The sequence below is a fragment of the Salvelinus namaycush genome, chromosome 18 (genome assembly GCF_016432855.1).
Source record: "Salvelinus namaycush isolate Seneca chromosome 18, SaNama_1.0, whole genome shotgun sequence".
In the NCBI taxonomy this organism is placed as follows: Eukaryota; Metazoa; Chordata; class Actinopteri; order Salmoniformes; family Salmonidae; genus Salvelinus; species Salvelinus namaycush.
This window is the reverse complement of record NC_052324.1, coordinates 15,855,143-15,869,795: the sequence shown is the minus strand read 5'-3', so window position 1 is coordinate 15,869,795 and position 14,653 is coordinate 15,855,143. Positions and strand designations below refer to the sequence as shown.

Sequence of the window (14,653 nt, the reverse complement as noted above, 5' to 3'; positions counted from 1 at the left end):
GAGAGCAGTAAGCCTAGCTGTGGTTACTTGTGTGAACTGACTGTGTTACAGGATGAGCTAGTTAATATGGAAATTATCAAAATGAGAGATTCTGCTATTACTGTTAATCAGTAAATACAAGGAAATACACTACGTGGCCAAAAGTATGTGGACACGTGCTCGTCCAACATCTCTTTCCAAAATCATGGGCATTTATATGGAGTTGGTCCCCCCCTTTGCTGCTATAACAGCCTCCACTCTTCTGGTAAGGCTTTCCACTAGATGTTGGAACATTGCTACAGGGACTTGCTTCCATTCAGCCACAAGAGCATTAGTGAGGTCGGGCACTGATGTTGGGCGATTAGGCCCGGCTCGCAGTCAGCGTTCCAATTCATCCCATTGATGAAAAAAGTACCCAATTGTCATACTTAAGTAAAAGTAAAGATACCTTAATAGAAAATGACTCAAGTAAAAATCACCCAATAAATTTCTACTTGAGTAAAAGTGGCATCCTATGATGGTACCACTTTGAAAGTCACTGAGCTCTTCAGTATGGGCCATTCTACTCCAACGTTTTGTCTATGGAGATTGCATGGTTGTGTGTTCGATTGTATACACCTGTCAGCAACGGGTGTGGCTGAAATAGCTGAATCCACTAATTTGAAGAGGTGTCCACATACATTTGGCCACGTAGTGTATAATCAATGCATTTTATGACCTCCAGGTTCCAGCATACTGTTTTTGTTGACTGACATGAAGTCGAGCGAATCCCTTTCCACGCCCTTTTAGATTTGTCCAATGAACGCGGACGCAGTGTACTGGCATATTATGTGTTGATGTAAGAGAGCTAGCCAAAATACAGTCCAGACATAGTAACACAATTGTCGTAAAGCAGTATATTTGTAGATGTATTATATTGGGAAACGGTAGAGTTGTTATTCGTCGCAGAGAATACATTAAACACAATGGGCTTCTCTAGGAATGTGTTACTTTGTCGGAGTTCATACGGTAAGAGATTCCCTTGATCAGCTGGCTAAATTCGCTAGCTAGGCTAACAATAACTAGCTAGGTAGCTAGCTGATAGCCATCATTTGTTGAAATCATCTGTCTTTTCCTGGAATTCATGATCAAACAGCCGTGAACAGTTAGCTGGGCCCGACGGATTTCTTAAATCTCGAATGTTGGGCTTTTTACAGAATGGTAACGACTTATTCGTTAACTGCTAACGAAAGCTAGCTTTCTAACAAGCGAGCAGCTATCATTGCCAATACTGGGTAGCTAGCTAGCTAATTTACATCGTCTTGTCATCCAGCTGAAATATCATTAGCCTCTTCATATGTATTTCTTAGCAAACCTGCTAGCTAAACCTGCTGTCACCAATCTGTCAACTAATCTAGTGACATGACAAATCATAAGACCAAAACGACGTATAAGGTAGCTACAGACATTAGCATATCCTCATTCTGCATCTCTAATAGTTTTCGTGCTGATTGCCATGACTCACTCTCTGTTGTCTATTTCAGATTGAAAGAGGAATGACAATGACAGTTCCCCTGCCCGTGAGAGGAGGCTACACTGGAATACAGCTGTTCTGGGACCCTGAACGACCACAGCCTGAGTGACAGAGCACTTGCATTGTGGAGCTTTTGGGAAGAGAACTAGTAGCAGGCAGTACACTTTGGTAAAGAAACACTAAGGCAAGGTGGAGATGTTTGCCAAATTGAAAAAGAAGATTGCGGAGGAGGCTGCCACAGCTCCCCGGACCGGAGTCCGTATGCCTCGCTCCTGCAGCAAAGAGTCCATTACGTCAGTCGGGGCAGACTCCGGGGATGATTTTGTAAGTACCAGTATTGTTACCTCACTGTCACACAGTCCATGCCAGTCATCTTTTGAACCCACTAAGAGTAGTTGGTCGTATGACACGAAACAAGGTTACCCAGGCTATTCTACAAGGAAGACATCAAGGAAGAAAAGATGGCTTATGGCCTCTAATTTGAATAGGCTTAAGTTTTGCACATTTGAAATGCAAACAAAGGTAATTTATATCCTTTACACTCTTTCAATTCAACATAACTGATCTATAACATGATAGGCTTTCTCAGTGTTTTGAGAGATTCTGTGGCCCCTACCTGACAGTAATGGCCCAGGCCCTCCATTAGTGTTTCCCTCTGTGGCCAGATAAGAGCCCCAGGGATTGTCATGATGATGTAATTCACTACCATTGGCATCCAGAAGCCAGTGTATTCCATGGTCAAGTGTGTAAATGTACGAGTACGATACCACCACTCTTTTGTCAATGATTAGATGAATTCAGAAATATTCCCCATTGTAGAGCAGGTTAAAGGGATAGTTCAGGATTCGGCAATGAGGCCCATTCTTTACTTACCCAGAGTCAGATGAAGTCTTGGACATAATTTTAATGTCTCTGCATGCAGTTTGAAGGAAGTTGCTAACAAGCGTTAGCACAATTGCTAACTAGTTTTAGCGCAATGACTGGAAGTCTATGGAAACAGAAAGCATGCTAGCTGTTCCTGTAGACTTTGTCATTGGGCTAACATTAGTTATGATTAGCTAGCAAAACTCAACTTTCTTCCTACCGGAAGCAGATGCATGAAAAGTAATTGCCAAAATCCCAAACTATCCCTTTAATGCATTGTTGAGTCTTAAGGCACAAACCTGTGTAACATGAAGCCCTGCTCAGGTGTCAGATCAGCCCCGCTCTGTTCACTTGACCACACATGACGAGTAGGCACTAGAACAAACACACACAATGGTCCTTTTCTCTTTTGGAGAAGGTAGCTTAACATACTGTATGTTGAGACAATTCCGCTTAAATCTTTGAGGCTAATTAGTAGTCAATGTGATGGTGTTATTCCACATTGCACTTGTTTTAGACATTATATAACTTTAAGAATATCATTAGATATTGAATTGTGTTGATGTTATTGGAAAAGCATCAGAGGTGTTAATCTGTTCAGTTGGTATTTTCTGCACCCCTCCCCCCTCCACGTTTGACACTGAATGGAGTGGCTGATCTTAGTGTTAGCCAGATCCAGTGTCTTGGGGCTGATGTCTTTCCTTTCTCGTTTGCACCGTTTTGAATTATTTAAGTCATTGACTGGCAGTAAGACCAAATCAACTGGTAGGCTATCCCTCATCAAATTTGTAGTGAAGTAAAATCAGGATGACATCAAATTTAGGTAAAGGGCAATTTCCACAGAAAATTGAACAAAAACACATTTACACAAAGAGCAGTGCAAATGCAAAGTTTGGTAACAATGACGGTTTGCATCTGCACTGTTCTTCGAGTAAAATGTGATTTTGTAAAATGTTCACTGGAAATTGTTAAACGTAGTCCTTGTGCATAGAGTTGCATGGATTGTTTAAATTTGAAGTAATTGTTTTTTAATTGTAATTGAGTCATGGCATCATTCTGTTACTATGGAATTGCCCTAAACACACTCATAGACATGAGTTGGGTACCTCTGATATGAAATATCATTTTGATATATCTTGTCAGTGGGATATTTCATAGACTCTACAACATCCACAACACATGTTTCTAGTACCTGCTGCCACATAACCATGGAAGCTCCAGTGTGACCTGCTGTGCTGATGAGGATCCCTCTATTCTCTGTGTTTGTGTTGACCTCCAGGCCTCTGATGGCAGTAGCTCCAGGGATGACCTCTCTTCCCAGATCCTCAGAAGGAATGATCAGATTCGCAAGCTGGAGGCCAAACTATCAGGTAAGACATGTCTGTATGGAACCAGTTTAATCAGAGTAGGATGAGGTGGTTGCACCCAGGCCTAGACACTTATCTAAGGTTAGTTTTGCGTTTACCCCAACAATAATTAAGGTTAGGTTTGGTGGTGGGTAAGCTGATTCTAGATCTGTGTCTAGTGTACTTAGAGACAGCTTTTACCAAGAGCAGTACGCTCAGGTGAAAGGTCACATAACCAACGGGTGTCTGGCTTCAGTCTCGACCTCATGGCTTTTGTTCTTAACACCGCCCCTCACAAATGGTATGATATGGTATCTTTTACAATGTTTCTTTATTCTTTACCACATTCCCATCTGGTGAACATTAAGAGCAAATGCCATGGCATTTAGTCTACCTTTTTTGGTTGTGTGTGTTTTTTCTCCCAGATTAGTGTGGTAGCTACTCCTCCCTTAGAGATGGTGTGTGTGACCCCTTGGAAAAGGTGGTTGCACATCTTCACGCAGCCTCTTAACCAGGATGGTTTTCTCATCTAAGAAAATCATTGTTCCCCCCCCCCCCTCCATTTTTTTTCTCAATCATGTTTTTATTTTATTCCTCCCCATGGCTTTAACCCTCATCCACCCATCCCCCTTTCCTGTGTGTGTGTGTACGTGTTTGTTTTATGTGCTGTTGGTATTCCATCACCACACCTCCTGCCTCTAGACTACGCTGAGCAGCTCCGACTTATGCAGAAGACCAAGGACAAGCTTGAAATTGCATTAGAAAAACATCAGGATTGTACGTACCTTTATTCTCCAATCTCCTCCCATTTCACGTTCTTTCTCTCATTTGTTTGTCTGCTGGCTGTGGTAATGGTCACCCAAAGCACCGTCAATCGATCAAGGAGGAGTTGAGAATCATATGCTGTCACTTCTGTAGGTTTCCATATTTAAAAAATATATATATTGTTGAAACAAGGGACTTACATGCTTGTTGACATATAATTGTTTTTAAATGTTTGGCACTGTTTGGAAGTAGGTAAGTATTTCTGCTATGACAATTATGTGAGACAATATAAAACAGTGGAAGTTTTCAGTATGTAAATGTCTATTACTTCACCTTTTTTGTGATAATCAATGTTATAACAAACACCAATATACTAATGTAACCAATAACAATAAAACATCTATACAAATAAGTTAATTTGGGATGTCTGTGTTGGCCATGGTTAGATGCACTGCTTGCCTGCTTCTGGGAAACACCTAGCTTGGCTTACTGGACACATTCTATGGTCAATATTACTCTCACGCTTTCAAAGCTAGCAGCTACTAACCACTGACAAATCTCCAACCTGCTGTTTCAATTGAGCCATCTTTGGCTAGCCAGTTCTATTGCTCATTCTTTCTCGCTCTCTCTCGCTTTCTTTTACTATGCAGCCTCCATGAGGAAACTGCAGGACCAGAATGAGACTCACCAGACCAATAGAGCCAAAATGGCCGAAGGCATGGCTTTGGCCCTGGACAAGAAAGATCAGGTGAGCATCATATCCTTTGCACCACGAGGCATACGTTTGTGTGTTTATATAGTTAGATTAATTCCTGTCTTTGTCTGTAGGAGTGGATGGAAAGGATGTCTACGCTGGAGCAGGTACGCTAACATCTAACTAATATATTCTAGGTTCTCATTCAGCCAGTCAGTCATTGCCTGTGTAGATGAGAGATCTCTTCTGTCTGGGGCCCCTCAGGAGAAGGCATCTCTGTCTGTGCGGCTAGATGAGATGATGGAGCAGAGCCTTACTCTGTTCCAGAAGAGGGATGACCTGGACGAGCTGGATGGCTTCCAGCAGCAGGAGCTCGCCAAAGTCAAACACATGGTACGCACTACGGACAACAAGGTCCTACTGTCTAACAATAACCCACCACGTGGCATGTAGGAGGCAATTCAAAACATATTGTAGTTTTATGCTTTATCTGTCTGTCTATTCTGATCCAAGCTGTAGCTATGTCGGTAGCCATCCACCTTGGTTAAACAGCACTTTGGTGGGAGCAAAAGTGTTCCTATTACCCTAGACAATAATAGTAGTTAAACATTTGTTTTAGTGATGTCCTTTCTGTGGTGTCTCCTGTTTCGTTCTGGTAGTTACTGAGGAAGGAGGAGCAGCAGGGCCTGCGGGAGCGAGAGCTCCAGCAGAAGGAGACCGAGCTGCAGACAGCCAAGAAGGGTTTGGCCGAAGCGCAGGAGAAGCTGCAGGCTCTGGGAGAGGAGCATCAGGAAAGTTGCAGGCTAAACACCGAGCTGGGGATCGAAAGGTTAGGACAGGACACAGTGATTGCAAGATCTTGTTCCCCTAACCTCTTAAAAAAATAAAAATTGTATAAGGGAGAGTTTGCCTGTTTTCTTCTGGGTTGCCTGAGGATTTGGTTGTTGTGTAACAGTACAGGGTTGTGTGTGTGTGGTCTCATTTAAGAAAGGACCTGCTGGAGGTCAAGGAGAAGGCAGAGAAGAAGATCGCTGAGCTGGAGGGCAGAGGCCAGAACCTGCAGAAGGTCATCCAACAGGTGTCTGAGGACTTCCAGAAGGTTAGCCCTCTAACCCATAGATTCTTCCTTGAAAAATCTGTTCACTGTATTATTGGTACATATCTGTAATGACAGCATATGAATACAGTTAGATAAATGTGATGATAACAGTTTATAAAATGCTTCACAATGTAGCAATCTCTCTGTGTGTGTGTTCTCAGTCGCGGAGCGCTGAAGCAGCTGTAGAGAAGTCTCTCCATACCTTACAAACTGATTACAATGCCCTGAAGCTGCAGCAACACAAGGTAAGACCAGATCACAATGTAACTCCTTATATGGGCAATTCCATATTTCTGTTTTCCAAATCTACACAGTTTTCCCAGTAAATGTTTTTGTTTGGCATATATTTTAAAGTGAAAAATCGGAGTGTCAGCGTATTTCCTTTACCATGGAATTGCCCATATCTAACCCCTCCTCCTCACCCAGTGTGCTCTGTAATTGACCCATCCCTCTCTCTCCCTGTTGTGGTCCCCAGGCGGCAGTGACTGATGAGGACAAGGAGCGTGTGCTGCTGGACCTGCAGGAGAAGGTCTCCTCTCTGGAGAGACGTCTGCAGGGCAACCTGAGTGAAGACGAGCTCCTCCAGGAGCTGCTCAAAGAGGTAACTACAACAGTCAGCTAATCCTAAAGACAGAGGGACTCCTGTGGAATTGGTATAAGGAAAAGACCATAGAGAACTGTAAGTAAGCATTTCACTGTTAGTCCACATCTGTCGTTTACGAAGTAGGTGACAAATAGAATTAGATTTGAATGGTGAAGCATTTCAAGTCAAGTTTATTTGTCATGTGGACAGAAACACATGGTGTACACGGTACAATGAAATGCTTACTTGCAGGTTCACCTTTCAACAGTACGACAACCATAAGTATCAAACAAATAATGAACACAAATAGAAGCTTAACCCTTGGCCTATATGGATAGGGCTAAATTGAAATGTTTCTTACAGAAGAAATGCATAAGCACGGTAGCAATTGAAAGAGAGCAGTTAGAAGATTATGGGGAAATTATTAGACCAAAGTTCAGGACACAGCAGTACACCTGACAACACATTGCACTGTTGATTTTATGTGCATTTTACATTTACTGTACTTTCTGCCACATTTGTTGATATGCAAATCTTAAAATATTCTGGATAAATTTAGTAACATAAGAATGTTCCTGAAAAAATGTGGGGTAGGTGCAACATAAGACAAAATAATAACAAGGGTTTGACTGAGAGGACTAACTGCGGTCTCCAAAGTGTGCACAGTTCCTAAGTCACTTCCATGTACTTTGATGACTCAAAGAAGAGTCTTCAACTAGAAAGGTGTTTTTAGAGCTCCTAACTGTGGCGTTGAGGAACTAGAGCGAACACACTTGTAGGTGTTTGGTTTGGAACGCAGCCCCGCCTCACACAATTACTGTTGTTCACGAAATCCCAAAACGGTCCAGTATAAATCGCATTCTTTGTCAGGTGGGCATCATTTGAAAGGTTGTTCTATTGCCAACATGACTAGCAAAGTTATAAAATACGAACTTACACTTAGGCTTTCACAAGGCAATTCAGAGAAACAGATCATCATTTTGGTGATCATAGAAAGGAATTGTGAGTGCATTCAGGTGCGTGTTCTGCGGCCAATTTCTTCCAGTTGCCCAATTAGCGTGAGGGAGGGAGGCAACTACTGGTCCCATTCGGTGCTCAAGTTCAGAACAGCTGTCAGTCACAACCCATATAGCGCTGTGAAGCACAGAGCCTGAGCTCTGACGTCATTTATAGCATGTTACTGTTCAGCCACTTCGTTCCAATTTAGGCGCTTATCAGTGTCCAAATCTGCCATTTTCAACCTGTATACGGGTACGAGTGTGAAGGGTTAATGGAGTAACAACAGCATAAACATTTAGCAGAAGTATAAATACAAGGAAGGCACTCAAACAAATGTAAAGTATAATATTTACACGTGTGCCGGGGAAGTGGGATATGGAGATATTTTTAGCAATAATAAATAAAGTCCAATGGGAGCAGTCGTGGTGTGTATGCAGCGTGAGTGTATGTGTTTGTGCATATGGGTGTGTGAGTGAGTGCATGTGTGCTAAGGTGCAGAGATTCAGTGCAGATGGTCAGTTAAAGTGTTGAGCAATCCTCATTTCCCCCCCCCCCCCCCTGTGTGTTAATGTGTAGAAGTCCACTCTGGAGCAGACGCTGGAGAACACGAGAGTGGAGCTGCTGCAGGCACGCACCAACCATGCAGACACGGTTAGCTCACTGGAGACTCAGGTAAACAGCCCTCTACCTCTTCATCACAATGATATACTTCTTCACATGCAACTGGCTTAGATGCTCCATTGCTTAACAGCAACAAATGAACAATTGTGTGAACACATCTGGTAAGCATATTGTATCTCTACTCTCCCAGATATCCAGAATCAACCACAATGTAACTGAACTACAGAACCTGCTACGGCACAAAGACGACTCTTCCAAGAACTACAGAGAGAGAACGGACGAACAGGTAAGAGAACGGGCACTGGTGGGAAAGAAGGATGTAAGCATTTCAGACCTGTGCTCTCTCTTCAGTCTTTCTTCTTGTGCTCTCACACACAGCCCCATGTTGTTCTCTGTCTTACAGATAGCAGATCTGGAACAGCAGGTGCAGGAGAGCAACGAAAGGCTCAAGAACACTGAGCAGCAGATCACTGACAAGCAAGCACGTCTGCACAAACTGGTAAATATTTGTCCGATTACAGTGAAAGATGCTCTACCACCACTGTAAATAAAGTTGAAGCTGAGGCTGGAGCAAATGCAGTTGAACCTCTTATTTAGACTGATTAGACTTCTTCATGTATCCTATGGGAGCCAGGGACACAGTTAATGTAAGCATGTGTGATGCTGAGACTGCCCTTTCCCCCTGTGGTCACCCCCAGCAGGCAGAGTGGAGTGTGGAGAGGGTCAGTCTGCAGCAGCAGGGCCAGGAGAGGACAGGCCGGCTGGAGGAGCAGCTCACTGCACTGCAGACAGAGAAAGACACAGAGCACACCTCTGCCCAAGCTAGGATTGTGAGTTACAGTTGTCAGCTCTCACTTGATCTGTAGATGTTGACATTTTAGTTCACTGTACTGTTCTCAGTGACATGTGCTGCATAGTTTTGTTGCCTGACTGTTAAGGTACATTTTCACTTTGGTATTTGATCGTTTCGATGCAGATTTTGATCCGTTTATCCACTGGTCTCGGTGGATTGGTAATCGGTTGCCATGTAATTTGATCTCGGCTACAAGGCCATCAAATATTTATCTGTCGTTAGACTGTTCCTACGCCTTCTTTTGCTTTTCTTTCTTTAACATCCCTTTATCTATGTTTCTCTGTCCCTATCCCACATCTCTCTCTCGCCCACCCATCTCTGTTTCGTGTTTCCCAGCTTGAGTTGGAGGAGGCGAGAGGATGTCTGCTGAGAGGGAGGGATGAAGCTGACGTGGCTCTGAGGAGACGGGGAGAGGAGCTGGAGCAGGCTAGGGTCAGACACACTTCCTGCTTTATATTAGGCAGTCAGTTGAAAACAGGAAGTCACGGATTTCCTGATAAACAAGTGTATAAAAACAATTCAATTGCATTCCTGGGTCACTCCAGATTTTTTTGCGTGCTGTGCCACACTCATTTCTATGAGAATAGCTACTGCATTAAAACTCCAAACCATGGTCCTGTTGCCCGTACACATGGGGTAATGATGTCCCTGTATGTCACCCCAGTCAGAGCTGAGCAGCAGGCAGACGGTGAGTGTGGAGATAGCCATGGCTCTGGAGGACACCAGGAGGCAGAAGGAGGAGCTCCAACTACAGGTCTGGAGAGACATCATACTTACGTCATACATTTCTGTACTCTTTTAAATAACAAACAATATTCTCTACACTCTGTTGGAATGAGGTTTCCAAAACTTGCCAATACTATTGGCTTAATCATACTCGGGCAGGTTGAGTGAGGTGTTTTCAAATTCATGAATTCAGCTTGTTGATTGTGCTCATAAATAAATTGGACGTTCACGGTCTCCTTTTCCAGGTAGGACAGATGACGGCGTCACATCAAACAACATCGCAGGAACTGGCCCACGTCACTGAGCAGCTGAAGCAGAGAGAGGAGGAACTCCAAACACTTCGCAATGGTAAACACTTGATTTCTCTGTTGTCAGGTGCACTTTTCCTCTGTCTCCCATGCTATGTGAATTTGGAAGTGGTAGTGTTGACTTCATACCGTGTGGTGTCTGATGCAACACATACCTTGTGTTGCAGAGCTGCAGAGGGCCCAGAGCTCCCTGTCCCAGCTGCAGGAGGAGGGGGAGAGGCTGCGGGCATGGACCCAGGAGAGGGAGGAGGAGAAGGACAGCCAGCTGGTCAGCCTGAGGCAGGAGCTCCTCACCCAGAACGAGCATCTGGACTCCTGCCAGTCACGGGTCCGAACACACAGCGGGCACAGCCATTAAGACACTTTAAACCTGTTCTTAATGTCCTTCTTAGCTTCCATACTGTACATAACTCAAGTCTGTCATTACAGATTGGACTTTTTGTATGTGTTTTCTGACTGTGCCTCTGTGTGTGTGTGTGTGTGTCTCAGGTGTCTGAGCTGGAGGTGGAGGTGGAGACCCTGACGTTGCAGCTGCAGACTCCAGAGGTGTGTGAACCGGACCAGAATGGGACCGTGGACGACCTGGACCACATGCAGGAGGCCAACAGAGACCTGGAGCAGCAGCTTAGTGACAAGAACAAGGTCAGTACTGGACCAAACAAAAACCATGATCACCACACAGGCATGTTTGGATAATTACTCCTTATCTGAAATATCTGGAGCAGGTCCATTTCAGTGTGTGTGCTGTTATTGATTGGAATCCTGTTGCTTTACAGACCATTAAGCAGCTGCAGCAGAGGCTAGCCGAGCTGAAGAGGACCTTGCAGAAGGAGCTGGTGAGACATTTAGATACCTTTTTAGTATGAGTATCCAATCTAAATGTAATATTTTTTTCCATCGACTGAATATGGTCCATGTGCTGAGTTTTGTGTGTGATAGTTTGTGCCTGTGTGTTTCTGTTGCAGAAGCTGAAACCTGAAACTGAGTTGGAGGAGAAGGAAAGGGCCCAGGAAGGGAGAGGAGAGAGGCAGGAGAGGCTAGACAGAACCTTTACAGAGCCCGCTGCACCCCCAGCCCCTGGCCCAAACACCACTGTCACCAACACTTCTGACCTCAATGACTCAAGAGAGATCAACTTTGAGTACCTCAAACACGTGGTGCTAAAATTTATGTCATCCAGAGAGGCTGAGGTGAGAGCAATCTACCTAGTCCCTGTTATCGTAGCTAGACCCATCAGTATTGGACGTCTATGGTCTTGGCTGAAGTCTAAATATCTCTCTGTCCCCCTCTCGTTCTGTCTCATAGGCCTATCAGCTGATCAGAGCGGTGTCTGTGTTGCTGAACTTCACTGGTGAGGAAGAGGACATGTTAAAAGAGACACTGGAGTACAAGGTGACTTCCTCCTTTCAGATATCTGTTCCCTGAAACTTCTGTGTCAAATGAATGGGCGTTATGGCCATACCACAGCCAGCGTGTATCAAATGAAATAGGCCATGACACTATTTTTGTCCTCAATTGGCCTAATTTCTTAAATGCACTTGCTATCTGTTGTTTATTTTTGAATACCTAAGCTGCATCCTGAGGAAAATAGTTATTTTAGAGGCTAGAAAGCCAGTATGAGGGTTTGGGCACAGGCTAAAATAAACGGCTGCCGGTGCGTGGGAGAGAAAATATCTGTAGAGTTCCAAAAGTTCTCACACTCAAAACCATGAAAAGGGAAAAACCCAAGGAGGCCGAGATGGAAAAATGGAATAATTAATTGAATCCATGCTCCGAAGAATACAGAAGGTGGAAGTGCTAATATGTTTGGGCCTTATGCCTTCATCAGTGCTGTACAAACACATGAAGAAGACACGGACTTAAGGCACCTGCTGTGCGCAACAGGTGCAAGCATATAGTTAATTAGAGACTGGCGAATAGGGAATTGATGCATGTTAACAAGGAATCTATAGAAGAGTATCAAAAATGGACAATTCATGTGTCATATAAAATTGGAAAGAGACAACAGTCTCTACCATAGCTTTCAAGCACACATCACATATACAGTTGAGACAAGCACAGGGTCAAGCTGCAGTGCAGGACCCCTGGATGGAGAGCTAGTTGTGGGGTTAAGGGCCTTGCTCAAGGGCCCAACGATAGGGGAATGTCTTCAGGATGTGAACCCAGCAGCCCTCCAGTTGCCAGATGAATTCCCTCCTATTTTTCCAGCGCCCGGCCCTTCCCCAGTTGTAACTATAGTAATAGTCCAGTGATACATGCATTTCATTTGATATAATCGGAAAACATCGCTGTGTTTTTCAGATGTCCTGGTTTGGATCCAAGCCTTCTCCAAAGGGTATTGTTCGGCCGTCAGTTTCAGGGGCGCCTGCTCACTGGAGCTGAGGGGACAGAGAGCGGAAGAATTGTGGAGAGGACAGAGACACACACATTACTTTTATCATGTCCTTGCATGATGCCTCCCATCACTGTGGTAACCAACTGAACATTGTGAAGAGGACACTACATAAGCTTTAAAACGGTTTCTGACGTGACAGATTCCTATGTAGCTCTTCAATCTCTCCTTAGAAGGACATTGTTCTTGCTCTTCAAGAGGACAGAGAACGGCTCCACAATGACTTGGAAAGTCAGTCTTGTTATATGATCTGTAAAGATTTTTTTTTTTTTATGTTGGGGGTGATTTTATTTACAAGTAAAATGGTTAAAGCAGACATGGTATTGATGCATTGATAAATGTTAACCTTAAAGGGATACTTCAGGATTTTGGCATTTATCTACTTCCCCAGAGTCAGATGAACTCATGGATACCATTTGTATGTCTCTTCATCCAGTGTGAAGGAAGTTAGCGGTACTGTAGTTTTGCGAGCCAATGCTAACTACCGTTAGCACAATGACTGGAAGTAATGGTATTTACTAGCAGTTACCATAAACTTCCAGTCATTGCGCAAACGCTAGTTAGCAACTGTGCTAACGCTAAGTACTCCTTTAAGAGTAACCCTTCTCCCTCTTGGAATTAAGTTAATATGAGATCTTTGATGCACACAGTACAAGTATGTCTTACGTAATTGTCCAGGTGTTAAGAGTGGGATGGGTCAGCACTACCAGACTGCCACAACTCTGTTTGACTGAGAAGATTATTTATGTCTCTAATTGTTCAAATGTGTCTGTTGTGAGTACATGATAATAATAACCTTAAGATTTAATAACCGCCAAGATTTCTGAAGGACCCTTCACAACAGTCTCATTTGGTTCTTTCCTATAACAATATTAATTATGGGGGGCATGTAGAAAAGTATCATGTTAGAATGAGAAGGTTTGATGTGAGAGCCATACATCAATGGCATTGATATCAATGGAAAAAATGTTATGTAAAGAGGAGAGGAGTGAGTCTTAATATAATGTTGATTAAGTAAATAATTATTGAACGATATCTAAATAAGAATTATCGGAGGATGTGCTCTACCTTTACCTGCCTTGTGTTTGTGTAAATGACATTCCATATGTCCTATTTATATATGAAAACTGTACATATTCATTGAGAACTTTATAAATCACTGGATGTAAATGATTTTTGTTTGACCTCTTGCAGTATTTTACACCATGTGTCTGTCCATGTTGCCAGTCTTGGCTTGACTCTCTGTCTCACTGTTCATTGGCATCCTGCAAGAAGTGACCCTGTTTATGAGCTTACAATGTGAGGGCATTAATGTTGTACTGGAGGAAAGACCAGTGAATACAGTATGCATGCCTTATACCAGAATGTGAACCAGGTGCAAGGCAGGAATACACCAGTCTGCACTCTTCTACTCCTATATCATGCAGTGAGAAATCTCCATGTGTCTGGTGACGTTACAATACTGTAGCATTTTTTTTGTCACATTCATCAGGTTTGTATAGTCAGTCAACCCTAGGGCTTTAAACTTTCTTAAAATGGACATGATCTACATTCAATGATAAAACACCACACTTCATTAACAGTGACCTGTTATTGAATAGTACCAGATATCACACAAGTTGACAATTCTGTATGAACTCCAGTGAGGGCTTGAAAGCAATCTGCCTGAAGTAGTTTCATAGAACTACAATATCACAGCACAGGTGACTATGACTCCACTGATCAATGTACTGCAAGGTCAATATCAAAAACATGATGCTCTTTTGAACCTTCTGTTTGATTCCGCTGTGTTCAACTCTGGTTTTTAACAAAAAATAATAATAAATCACTACACTTAACTAAAATGTTTTTGTCTCAATTTATATTGTGAACATAAAGGTTTTCTTTTCATAATTTTTCTCCGGGACAGTG

General features: G+C 43.2%; 1 protein-coding gene across 4 annotated transcripts; it reads left to right on the top strand.

Annotated features, from left to right (window-relative positions):
- The first annotated feature begins 803 nt into the window (after window positions 1-803).
- LOC120063134 (golgin subfamily A member 1-like) lies at window positions 804-14,580 on the top strand. Of its 4 annotated transcripts, XM_039013315.1 has the most exons (24): window positions 804-987; window positions 1,503-1,816; window positions 3,636-3,726; window positions 4,405-4,479; window positions 5,118-5,215; window positions 5,296-5,328; window positions 5,426-5,554; window positions 5,821-5,990; window positions 6,149-6,260; window positions 6,422-6,505; window positions 6,736-6,861; window positions 8,419-8,514; window positions 8,654-8,749; window positions 8,867-8,962; window positions 9,162-9,293; window positions 9,653-9,748; window positions 9,981-10,070; window positions 10,288-10,390; window positions 10,518-10,678; window positions 10,840-10,992; window positions 11,127-11,186; window positions 11,316-11,540; window positions 11,656-11,742; window positions 12,652-14,580. In XM_039013315.1, exons 2-24 carry the CDS (start codon window positions 1,688-1,690, stop codon window positions 12,730-12,732), a joined length of 2,523 nt encoding a protein of 840 aa, XP_038869243.1. In that variant the 5' UTR covers window positions 804-987; window positions 1,503-1,687; the 3' UTR covers window positions 12,733-14,580. The 4 variants fall into 4 exon arrangements, with proteins under 4 accessions (XP_038869243.1, XP_038869244.1, XP_038869246.1 ...); XM_039013316.1 differs by lacking the exon at window positions 4,405-4,479; XM_039013317.1 differs by lacking the exons at window positions 804-987; window positions 1,503-1,816; window positions 5,296-5,328 and having other exon boundaries at window positions 3,686-3,726; window positions 5,359-5,554.
- The last annotated feature ends 73 nt before the right edge of the window (window positions 14,581-14,653 follow it).